This window comes from Neovison vison, chromosome 8 (assembly GCF_020171115.1).
Source record: "Neovison vison isolate M4711 chromosome 8, ASM_NN_V1, whole genome shotgun sequence".
NCBI classification, from domain to species: Eukaryota; Metazoa; Chordata; class Mammalia; order Carnivora; family Mustelidae; genus Neogale; species Neogale vison.
Genome location: NC_058098.1, coordinates 21,829,478 through 21,842,225, shown reverse-complemented (window position 1 = coordinate 21,842,225; position 12,748 = coordinate 21,829,478). Strand labels below are relative to the sequence as shown.

The 12,748-nt window shown below is 40.1% G+C and overlaps 1 protein-coding gene across 6 annotated transcripts in view; it reads right to left on the bottom strand.

The window, feature by feature from the left end:
* The window catches only part of RBL1 (RB transcriptional corepressor like 1), a 68,694-nt gene that overhangs the window by 19,489 nt on the left and 36,457 nt on the right, over nucleotides 1-12,748 (bottom strand). For all 6 annotated transcript variants that reach the window (XM_044263068.1, XM_044263070.1, XM_044263069.1 and 3 more), the window contains 3 exons: nucleotides 10,178-10,310; nucleotides 6,861-7,127; nucleotides 5,537-5,748 (listed from right to left, as the gene is read on the bottom strand). In XM_044263068.1, the coding sequence (XP_044119003.1) occupies nucleotides 5,537-5,748; nucleotides 6,861-7,127; nucleotides 10,178-10,310 (612 nt within the window). The remainder of the gene's footprint in view (nucleotides 1-5,536; nucleotides 5,749-6,860; nucleotides 7,128-10,177; nucleotides 10,311-12,748) is intronic.

Below are 12,748 nucleotides of genomic sequence, written 5' to 3'. Positions count from 1 at the left end.
TATGACAGAGAGAGATCACAAGTAGGCAGAGAGACAGGTGCGGGGGTGGGGGGGAAGGCTCCCTGCTGAGCAGAGAGCCTGAGATCATGACCTGAGCCAGCCAAAGGCAGAGGTTTAACCCACTGAGTCACCCAGGTGCCCGTAAAGCTTTATTTCTGTCAATCTTAGATTATCAAAATTTGTCATTTTGAACATTAAAAATAGGGAATAAATGGGAAAAAAGTTGCATTTTCCAACTCTGTTTTTAAAACAACTCTTAGTTGGTGGCTCAGTAGGTTAAGCCTCTGCCTTTGGCTCGGGTCATGATCTCAGGGTCCTGGGATCGAGCCCTGCAGGAGGCTCTCTGCTCATCAGGGAGCCTGCTTGCCTCTATCTCTCTCTGCCTGCTTCTCTGCCTACTTGTGATCTCTGTCAAATAAATAAATAAAATCTTTAAAAAAGAAAAAAAAAAGCCTTAGGCACAAGGGGGAGAGAGGATTTGGTGAGGTAGAGTGGAGAAGGCAGAGGGAAGAACAGAAAAGGACAAGTTTTCAAGAATTATGAAAAAGAATAGAGGAAACAAACTTAAATTTGCATCAAAGAGAAGTTAGAAAAAAATATTAATTTCTTAGAATATTTAAGTCCTAAACCCTGGTCACAATGCTAAAACTCCCTGAAAAATATTGCGGTCTTTTTCCTTTACAATTCTTAAGAATCGGCAAGCCAGCCAAGTTGTGGAGTAGACTAGAGAGATATCTTCCAGTTCTGGAATTTATTTCACAGACACGTCATGTTTGATTATAAAACCTGATTAAATTGTCTCTCTTATCAGAAGCTTACAGTGCTTTAAAAACAGGTAGGACAGAGGCACCTAGGTGGTACAGTTGGTTAAGAGTCCACCTCTTGGCTTCAGCTCAGGTCATTCTCAGGGTCACAGGATCGAGCCCTGCATGGGCCTCTGTGCTCATGTGAAGTCTGCTTATGACTCTATCTCCCTTTTCTCCTCCCACCACCCCCTACACTCTGCCTAAGCTCTCTCTTTCTCTAAAATAAATAAATAAAATCTTAAAGAAAGAAAAAGATTATTTTGATTGAGGCAGAAAAAACATCTGACAAAATTCAAATCCTTCTTTTTCATAACACACTCAACAAATTAGGAATAGAAGAAAACTACCTCAACATAATAAATGCCATATATGAAAAATCCAGAGCTAACATCATACTTAAAGTAAAACAAAGAAAACTTTTTTTAAAAAAAGATTTTATTTATTTATTTGACAAGGATCACAAGCAGGCAGAGAGGCAGGCAGAGAGAGAGGAAGGGAAGCAGGCTCCCTGCTGAGCAGAGAGCTCGATGTGGGGCTCGATCCCAGGACTCTGGGATCATGACCTGAGCCAAAGGCAAAGGCTTTAACCCACTGAGCCACCCAGGCACCCCAAGAAAACTTTTTCTTTAAGATCAGGAACAAGACAAGAATGCCCAATTTCAGCACTTCTTTTCAACACAATACTGGAAATTCTAGCCAGAGCAATTAGGCAAGAAAAAGAAATAAAAAACATCAAAACTGGAAAATAAGTAAAGTCACCTGTTTGTAGATTATATGATTTTATGGTGTAGAAAACTGTAAAGAATCCCCCCAAAAGTGTTAGAAGTAATAAACAAATTCAGCAAAGTTGTAGACTACAAAATCATACAGGGGCACCTGGTTGGCTCAGTCAGTGTAACATGTGACTCCTGATCTTGGGGTTATAAATTCAAGTCCTGTGTTGGATGTAGGATTACTTAAATAAATAAATAAATAAATAATTCATAACGGGAACCTGGTTGAGCATTTGCGTTTAGCTCAGGTGTTGATCTCAGGGTCTTGGGATAGAGGTCTGCATCAGGTCCCTGCTCAGTGGGGAGTATGCTTCTCCCTTTCCCTTTCCCTCTCTTCCAACCCTGCTCATGCTCTCTCGAATAAATAAATAAAAGCTTAGAAGAAAAAAAAAAATCACAAAAAAATCTATTTCATTCCTATACCACAAACAATAAATAATCCAAAAATAAAATTAAGAAAATGGGGCACCTGGGTGGCTCCGTAGGTTAAAGCCTCTGCCTTCAGCTCGGTTCATGATCCCAGGGTCCTGGGATTGAGCCCCAGGTCGGGCTCTCTGCTCTGCAGGGAGACTGCTTCCTCCCCTCTCTCTCTCTGCCTACTTGTGATTTTGTGATTTCTCTCTCTCTGTCAAATAAATAAAATCTTAAAAATAAAATTAAGAAAATGATTGTACTTATAGTATCATGAAAAAGAATAAGGGGCGCCTGGGTGGCTCAGTGGGTTAAAGCCTCTGCCTTTGGCTCGGGTCATGATCCCAGGGTCCTGGGATCGAGTCCCGCATCGGGCTCTCTGCTCTGCGGGGAGCCTGCTTCCTCCTCTCTCTCTGCCTGCCTCTCTGCCTACTTATGATTTCTGTCTGTCAAATAAATAAATAAAATCTTTAAAAAAAAAAAAAAAGAGGGCGCCTGGGTGGCTCAGTGGGTTAAGCCGCTGCCTTCGGCTCAGGTCATGATCTCAGGGTCCTGGGATCGAGTCCCGCATCGGGCTCTCTGCTCAGCAGGGAGCCTGCTTCCTCCTCTCTCTCTGCCTGCCTCTCTGCCTACTTGTAATCTCTCTCTGTCAAATAAATAAATAAAATCTTTAAAAGAAAAAAAAAAAAAAAAGAATAAAATAACTTAGTAATCAACTTAACCAAGGAGGTAAAAGAGTATATATTGAAAACTGCAAAACACTGCTGAAAGAAATTAAAGATAAATAATAAAACACTCTGTGTTAACTAAAAAACAACAAAAACAAAAAAACAAACCAAAAAAACCCAAACACTAATAAATGGAAAGACATCCCATATTCATGGACTGGAAGACTTAGTAATGGTAATAAGAAGTCAACACTATTCAAAGGATTCTATAGATTCAATGCAACCCCTATCAAAATCTCCATGATGTTTTTTGCAGAAATAGAAAAATCCATCCTAGGGATGCCTGGGTGGCTTCAGTCGGTTAAGTGTCTGCCTTCAGCTCAGGTCATGATTCCAGAGTCCTGCATTGGGATCCTTGCTCAGCAGGGAGCCTGCTTCTCCCTCTGCCTGCCGCTGCCCCAGCTTGTGCTTGTGTGTGCTCTTTCTCTGACAAATAAATAAATAAAAATTTTTAAAAATCCATCAAAAAAAAAAAAAGAAAAGAAAAAAAAAATCCATCCTTTATCATATGGAATCTCAAGGAACTCTGAATAGCCAAAATAATCTTGAAAAAGAACAAAGTTGGGAGGGCTCATATTTCCTAATTTCAAAACTTACTACAAAGTTACAGTAATCAAAACAGTATAGTACTGGCATACAGACAGACATTAAAAGGACAATGCTTAAAAAAGAGCCCAGAAATCAGCCCTCCCATATGATGCAATGGCTTATGAAAATGGTGCCAAGAACATTCAAAGGAAAAACAATGGTCTTTTCAACAAATGGTGTTGAGAAAATGGATGCAAAAGAATGAAGCTAGATCCTCAGACCATATACAAAATTAACTCAAAATGGTTCAAGGAATTAAACAGAAATGCTAAAACTATAAAACTCTTAGGGAGAAAAGATGGGGAAAAGCTTCATGACACTGGAACGGTCGATGATTTTTTGGATATAACACAAAAAGCAAAGACAGTAAAACAAAACACAGAGAAATTGAACTTCATTAAAGTTAGAAACTTCTGTGCATCAAAGGATACTATCAATATGGTGAAAAGGCAATCCCTGGAATGGGAGAAAACATTTGCAAATCATAAATCTGATAAGGGATTCTATCCAGAATATATAAAGGATTATCTACAGCTCAATAGCAACAACAGTAAAATTCAAGCAAAAAATGGGCAAAGGACTTAAATAAATCTTTCTCTAAGGAAGACAGATAGATGGCCAATAAGCACATGAAAAGATGCTCAACATCACTAATAATTAGGGAAATGCAAATCAAAACTATGAGATACCACTTTATTCTAATTAGCATGGCTACTATAAAAAATAACAGAAAACAGTGTTGACAAGGATGTGGAGAACTTGGAAACCCACGTATTTGCAGCAGGAATATAAAATGGAGTAGGCACTGTGGAAAATGGTATGGTAGTTTCTCAAAAAATTATATTCAGAATTATTATTCCACTTCTGGGTATAAACCCAAGGGAACTGAGAGCAGACACTTGAATAGATATTTGTACACTTATGTTCATAGAAGCATTGTTCACAATAAGTAGAAACACTGTAAATGTTCATCTACAGATGAATGGATAAACAAAATGTGGTATACACATACAATGGGATATTATTCAGGCTTAAAAAGGAAGGAAATTCTGAACAATGCTACAACATGGAAGAATCCTGAAGACTTACACTAAGTGGAATAAACCTGTTTAATATAATATTATATTAGGTGCCTGGGTGGCTCAGTTGGTTAAGCAACTGCCTTAGGCTCAGGTCATGATCCTGGAGTCCCAGGATCGAGTCCCACATCGGGGTCCCAGCTCCACAGGGAGTCTGCTTCTTCCTCTGACCTTCTCTCCTGTCATGCTCTTTCTCACTCTCTCTCTCAAATAAATAAAATATTTTTTAAAAATATTACATTAATAATTATATTAATAAACTTACCATATTAACATAAATATTATTTGAGTCTACTTGTATGAGGTACCTAGAGTAGTCAAATTCATAGAGACAGAAAGTAGAATGGTGGTTACTAGAAGCTGGTGGTAGGAAGAGGAATGGGGAATTATTTTAAGAGGAGGAGATTCTCAGTGTAGGAAGATAAAAAAGTTCTGTATCTGGATGATGGTGAAAGCTGCACAACAATGTGAATGTACTTAATGATACTTCACTGTACACTAAAATATGGTTAAAATGGTAAATTTTATGTATATTGTACCACACAAAAAAGGAGGCTAAAGCTGCTGTTACTCAATCTTTCTTGCACTGATTAAATGAGATCATTTTATTTTTATTTACTTTTTATTTACTTATTTATTTAAAGATTTCATTTATTTGACAGAGATCACAAGTAGGCAGAGAGGCAGGCAGAGAGAGAGGAGGAAGCAGGTTCCCCGCTGAGCATAGAGCCCAATGCGGGCCTTGATCCCAGGACCCTGAGATCATGACTTGAGCCGAAGGCAGAGGCTTTAACCCACTGAGCCACCCAGGCGCCCCTTTATTTACTTTTTAAAAAGATTTTATCTATTTATTTGACAGAGAGAGAGCATGCACAAGCAGGGAAGCAGTAGAGGGAGAAAAGCAAGACCCCCACTGAGCAGGGAGCCCGATGTGGGGCTCAATCCTAGGACTCTGGGATCATGACCTGAGCCGAAGGCAGATATTTAACTGACTTAGCCAGCCAGGCGCCCCTTAAAATATTTTATTTTTAAATAATCGCTATATCCAGTATAGGGCATGAACTTACAACCCTATGATCAAGCGTCCCAGGTTCCACTGAGCCAGCCACACACCCCAAATGAGATATTTTGGATGCCATAAAATCACATACCTTTCTATAAAACAGTGCTAAAGACCCAGTTCTCTTTGGTTTGCTTATTCCAGTTGGATGTGCCTCTTGCACTTTAGTCAGATGGGTCTGTTTCGGAGAAGCACCAATTAATGACTGAGCAGTAAGTGATACAGGACTCTCGACTTTGGACTCCTGAGCTGTGTTCATGGAAACTGGTATCAGTGTGATCTTTCCAGCATCATTTGCGATACCTAAATGTATAAGCAAGAGTTTTCAGTTTTAGAAATAAGCAGCATGTGTTCCAGAAAGGTTGTCAATTATATCTATCCATCTATCTATGTGTATAAACATAGGAATAGGTTAGAAAAGGAGATGAAAGCCACAAAAATAATAATTCTAGGTTATAGCACTCTTGTTTACTATTTCTTCTCTGAAACAATATTGTTTTCTTTTGAACTTTTGAGTTTTTTGTTTTTTTTTTTTAAGATTTTATTTATTTATTTGACAGAGAGAGATCACAAGTAGGCAGAGAGGCAGGAAGAGTGAGCGGGGGAAGCAGGCTCACCGCTGAGCAGAGAGCCTGATGCGGGGCTCAATCCCAGGACCCTGGGATCATAACCTGAGCCAAAGGCAGAGGCTTTAACACACTGAGCCACCCAGGCGCCCCAAGGGTTGTATATTTAAAAAATGTTAAAACTCAATAAACAGTGTAAGTTCAAAATGAAACAAAAGGTAGAGCACAGAGGATTTTTATGGCAGCGAAACTATTCTATATAATACTATAATGGTGGCTATGTGTCATTAAACATAGAAACTATAGACTGTATAATAGCGAGAGTAAACCATAATGTAAACTATGGACTTGAGGTGATAAGGATGTGTCAATATAAGTTCATGATATACCATTCTGGTGCAGGATGATGATGGTGATGAAAGCTCTGTGTGTGTGTGTGTGTGTGTGGCAATGTGTGTATGGCAAATCTCTATACCTTCAACTCAATTTTGCTTTGAACCTAAAACTGCTCTAAAATGATAAATTTTAAAAAACAGTATAGGTTCAAAATAAACTGGATTAAAAAATGCCATGTGAGGGGCACCTGGGTGGCTCAGTGGGTTGAGCCACTGCCTTCGGCTCAGGTCATGATCTCAGGGTCCTGGCATCGAGTCCCGCATCGGGCTCTCTGCTCGGCAGGGAGCCTGCTTCCTCCTCTCTCTCTGCCTGCCTCTCTTCCTACTTGTGATCTCTCTGTCAAATAAATAAAAATCTTAAAAAAAAAAAAAATGCCATGTGATCCAATCCAGCAAGATAAATCTTAATCAACTAATTCAGAAAAAATAGAAAATAAATGCATTAAAATGTTACCATGCAATGGGATTGTAACTTTATGTCCCGTTGTTCCTGTGACTATGGCTGTGGCCATAGTTAGAAGACTCTGCCCAGGGGAAATTGATATATTTTCAGTAGTAAGGCTTGAAGAAGGGGCAATTTTCAATTTTGTTCCTTCGGTTATGATCCTGTCCATAAGTATTTCCTTTGGCGGGTCTTCCCCAAAAAGTCTTCTCTTGGCACTCCCCGCAGCAGGAGAACTGTAGCGTTCATGGACAGAAATTGGAGACAATGGTTGCATATCTAATAGAGAGAAAAATAAATTTTAAAACAGTTTGATACATATTCCAAAATAATAAATCAGGTTCATTCATTCACAAATAGAGACTTTGAGTTACTATGTTAAGCCCTAGGGATTCAGCAGTAAATAACATGGCTTCTGTCTTCATGGAATATAGTCTAGTTAAAGAGGCATGAAAAAAGTCATTACGTGTGAAAATTATGATGGCTCATTTTATTGGATTCTTGAACCTCTGCCTACTATTAAAGGAGCAAAACATTAAGGGTATAGTAGAAGCTAAAAGGTAGAATGAGGTGACCGTAAATTAAAATAGTCCAATTAGCTCCTATCTCCCAGTTTTACCTAGTAAATAACATCTAAGAAGAAAGTAAATCAGTAATTTGGTTCACAGTTTGTCTCCTCCCACACAACCATACTTAAGCAGTTTAAGGTACTATGGCTTTCTGATTTAGAAGATACACAGTCATCTTTTATGAGCCCTCTAGAAGATAAAGATGAGTAAAGGTGATATGATTCTGTTTAGCTCGCCTTAATCTGAGGGTTGGCAGTAGTATGTTGATCAAAAAGAAAGTTATAGTTTATATCTATTTTCAATGTTCTTTCCACAGGAGAAGCCTTCCCTTTCTACCAGGTGCAAAGGTTCTCCTAGACCCACAGAACCCTTTATCTTTTTCTATAATCCTTACTTTCCCCAACCCATTGTTTCTTTTTTTTCTTTTTTTTAAGATTTTATTTATTTATTTGACAGAGAGAGATCACAAGTAGACAGAGAGGCAAGAAAAGAGAGAGAGAGGGAAGCAGGCTCCCTGCTGTGCAGAGAGCCCGATGTGGGCCTCGATCCCAGGACCCTGAGATCATGACCTGAGGCGAAGGCAGCGGCTTAACCCAGTGAGCCACCCAGGCGCCCAACCCATTGTTTCTTTACAGGAATATGATATGCTTTTATTTTTATTTTTTTTGAGAGATCGCAAGAGAGCATGTGCCAGAGAGAGAAAGCCAGTGAGCAAGCATGTGCACATGGGGCAGGGAGGAGCAAAAGGAGAGGGAGAAGGAGAATCCCAAGCGGGTTCCATGCCTAGCACAGAACAGAAGCAGGGCTCAATCTCACGACCCAAAGATCATGACCAGAGCCAAAAATCAAGAGTCAGACGCTTAACCAACTGAGTCAGTAGGTGCCTCTTTATTTTTTATTTTATTTTATTTTTTTTTAAAGATTTTATTTATTTATTTGACAGCCAGAGATCACAGGTAAGCAGAGAGGCAGGCAGAGAGAGGAGGAAGCAGGCTCCCCGCCGAGGAGAGAGCCCAACACTCTGCCTTTCTCCTCCTCCCCCAGCTCAGGCTTGCTCTCAAATAAATAGATTTTTTTAAAAAAGATTTTTGTGGGGCGCCTGGGTGGCTCAGTGGGTTAAGCCACTGCCTTCGGCTCAGGTCATGATCTCAGGGTCCTGGGATCCAGCCCCACATCGGGCTCTCTGCTCAGCAGGGAGCCTAATTCTCCCTCTCTCTCTGTCTGCCTCTCTGCCTGCTTGTGATCTCTCTGTCAAATAAATAAAATCTTAAAAAAAAAAAATTTTTTTTGTTTATTTATTTGACAGAGAGATCACAAGTAGGCAGAGAGGGAGGGAGAGAGAAAGGGGGAAGCAGCCTCCCTGCTGAGCAGAGAGCCCAACTTGGGGCTTGATCCCAAGACCCTGAGATCATGACCTGAGCCAAAGGCAGAGGTTTAACTCACTGAGCCTGCCAGGAGCCCCAATAAATAAAATCTTAAAAAAAAGAAAAAAAGAAAAGCTGTGGGCGCCTGGGTGGCTCAGTGGGTAAAGCTGCTGCCTTCGGCTCAGGTCATGATCTCAGGGTCCTGGGATCGAGTACCGCATCGGGCTCTCTGCTCAGCAGGGAGCCTGCTTCCCTCTCTCTCTCTGCCTGCCTCTCTGTTTACTTGTGATCTCTGTCTGTCAAATAAACAAAATCTTAAAAAAAAAGAAAGAAAAACTGTATGTTGGGGTACCTGGGTGGCTCAGTTGAGGATCTTACTCTTGATTTGGCTCAGGTTATGAGCTCAAGCCCTGTGTTGGGCTTCAGGCTCAGTGTGGTATCTGTTTGAGATTCTTTCTCTCTCTCTCTGTCCCTCCCCCTTACACAAATAAAATTCCAGAAAAAGAAAAGTTATGTGTTTATCAAAAGGCTAAAATACTCTTTCCACAATTAACATGGCAATTTAAAATAGAAATTAAAAATCAGAGAAACAGGGCTGTGAGATAGAGCCCTGCATCCTGCTCTGTGCTGCCTGAGGTTCTCTCTCTCCCTCTTCCCCTGCCCCTCCAATGCCCTCCCCACTCTCTCTCTTTCTTTAAAAAAAAAAAAAAGGCGGCCGGTTAGCTCAGTTGGTTAGAGCGTGGTGCTAAAAAAAAAAAAAGAGTAAAAATCTTATTACTTTGGTATAAGAAATTATACAATGGGCCACAAAAGGGTGTTGGCAGAAGTTCCTTCTTATTTTTTCATTAAAAAAATTTTTTAGTTTTCATTTATTTATTCATTTATATTATTCATTTATTTATTAGAGAGAGAGTGAGGGTATGAACGGCTGGAGGAGCAGAGGGAGAGGGACAAGCAGATTCTATGCTGAGCGTGGAGCCTGATGTGGGGCTTTATCTCAGGACCCCAAGATCATGACTTGAGCTGAAACCAAGACTCAGATGTTCAACTGACTGAGCCACCCAGGTGCCCCTTTAATTCTTTTTTGAAGATTTTATTTATTTATGAGAGAGAGAGAGCAAGAACACCCAAGCAGGGGGAGCAGCAGTCAGAGGGAGAGGGAGAAGCAGGCTCCCTACTGAGTAAGCAGCTCAATGCGGGGCTTGATCCCAGGACCCTGGGATCGTGACCTGACTGATTTAATTCTTTTTATAAGCCCCCTTTTAAATCCTGATGAAGAAAAAAAATCCTGATGAAGAAATTAGATTTCATAATAATATATGAGCAAGACTTGATATCTTCTCGGAGAAAATTATCTTTGTTATTTTGTTCACTGTTTTCCCCATGTTCAACCTACCCCTTCGAAGACTCCCACTGTCAGTCCGAACTTCTTTGACTCTTGGATGTATTAGAGGAGACATAGGCATCATGGGAAGATGTCCCTGTACATTTCCCCCATTTCCTGTTTCAAAGTTATTTGGGAATATAACCTGTGAAAAACAAAAACCTTCTGCTTTACATATTGATATACCCACTAATGAAAACCACAGAAAATGAGAAAAAAGTCTTTTTTTTTTTTTTAAAGATTTTATTTATTTATTTGACAGAGAGAGATCACAAGTAGGCAGAAAGGCAGGCAGAGAGAGAGAAGGAAGCAGGCTCCCTGCTGAGCAGAGAGCCTGATGCGGGACTCGATCCCAGGACCCTGAGATCATGACCTGAGCTGAAGGCAGCGGCTTAACCCACTGAGCCACCCAGGCGCCCCGAAAAATCTTTTTAACTACTTTAAATGTTTTATTTCTCCTCTTTCTTGTTCACAAAATAAAACAACTTGCATTAAGTGCTCAATAGTTAATGCTGTTAAATATATTTCAATCTTATAATTGATCTACTGAAGTTTATTGACTACTTCTAGAAGCAAACTGATTAGGTAGTACTATTTCCACTTAAGGATAAGAAATTAGAGGCTTGGGTGCCTGGGTGGCTCAGTTGGTTAAGTGACTGCCTTCAGCTCAGATCATGATCCCAGAGTCCCAGAATCACATCTGGCATCAGACTCCTGCTCAGCGGGGAGTCTGTCTCCCTCTGCGCAACCCCCATGCTCATGCTCTTTTTCTCTCTCTCTCTGTCACTCTCTCTCAAATAAATAAAATCTTAAAAAAAAAAAAAAAAACGAACAGGCTCAAAATAGGAAATTTGCCCAAGGACGCACTACTATTAAATAATAGAGTAAGGGCTTCAACCCAAATCCTCTTTCCTTAAATTCATAGAGATTTTTTTCACTTTCCCAAGGGATTCTACAATGGAGATATTGATGAATACTGAAGAATGCCCAGTTAATCCCAGGTTTGCTACAAAAGTCCAAAGATGCACGGAGAGAGATTTCAAGAAATCATCTTCTTGGGGTGCTTGGGTGGCTCAGTTGTTAAGCCTCTGCCTTTGGCTTGGGTCATGATCCCGGTATCCTGGGATCAAGCCCCATGTGGGGTCCCCTGCTCAGTGGGAGGCCTGTTTTCTCCCTCTCCCGCTCCCTCTGCTTGTGTTCCTTCTCTTGCTGTGTCTCTGTCAAATAAATAAATAAAATCTTAAAAAATAAAAATCATCTTCTTTTTAGTTCTTTCTGCTCTTGGATAGTCCTTCCAGTAGTTTGGAATTAGAGAAAAATTCTTAGGTTTCATGCAGTATAAGAAGACACAGAAAAGCAAATAAGGATGAAAAGACAGGAGTTACAAAAGAGCAACACAGGGGCACCTGGGTGGCTCAGTGGGTTAAGCAGGTCACGATCTCAGGGTCCGGAGATGGAACCCTGCGTCGGGTTCTCTGTTCAGTAGGGAGCCTGCTTCTTGCTCTCTCTCTCTCTGCCCGCCCCTCTGCCTACTTGTGATCTCTGTCAAAAAAAAAAAAAAAAAAAAAAAAAAAAAAAAAAAAAAAGCAACAGAGAGGTAAAGGGGAAAAAACTCAATTTCTCACCTAACATTAAACTGAAATGTATCACTTGTAGTCATGACTTCTGATTTTTTTCAATTTTAACTACCACTAACCAAAAAAAAATTTTTTTTAAAGATTTTATTTATTTGACAGAGAGAGATCACAAGTGGGCAGAGGGGCAAGCAGAGAGAGAGAGAGAGAGAGAGAGAGAGAGAGAGAGGAGGAAGCAGGCTCCCTGCGGAGCAGAGAGCCTGATGTGGGACTTGATCCCAGGACCCTGAGATCACGAACTGAGCTGAAGGCAGAGGCTTAACCCACTGAGCCACCCAGGTGCCCCCAAAAATGTTTTTTAGACAGAAATTCCAAAAGCTAAAAATGATAAGATTAATGGGCTTCTTGGATAAGACTTCAAAAGTACCAACAATAAAAGAAAAAATATAGGACATCATCAAAATTAAAAGTTGTAGTTGTATTTACAATACATAAAGGACTCCCCTATAGTTCAGTAATAAAAAAAACCCAATTAAAAAATAGGCAATGGATTTGGATAGATATTACTCCAAAGAAAAGACACGGAGCATCATTAGCCGTCAGGGAAATGTAAATAGAAATCACAATGAGCTATTACTTCATGCCTACTAATGGCCAGAATAACAAAGATAAGGGGGAAAATTAGGGGGAAAAATAAAGGTAAGTGTTAGAGAAAATATGAAGAAAGTGGAATCTTCATACACTGATGGTGGGAATGTTAAATGGTACAGCCACTTTGAGAAGAGTCTGACAGTTCCCCCAAACTAGAGTTAAACAGAGTTATTACATGACCCAGTAATTCCATTCCTAGATATATATGCCCCACAAATAAGAACCTATGTCCATACAAAACTTGTGCATGAATGTTCACAGCAGCATTATTCATAGAAGCCAAAGGCTGAAACAACCCAAATGTCTATTGGTTAATAAACGGAGGAATGAAATGATATATCCATGCAATGGAATATTA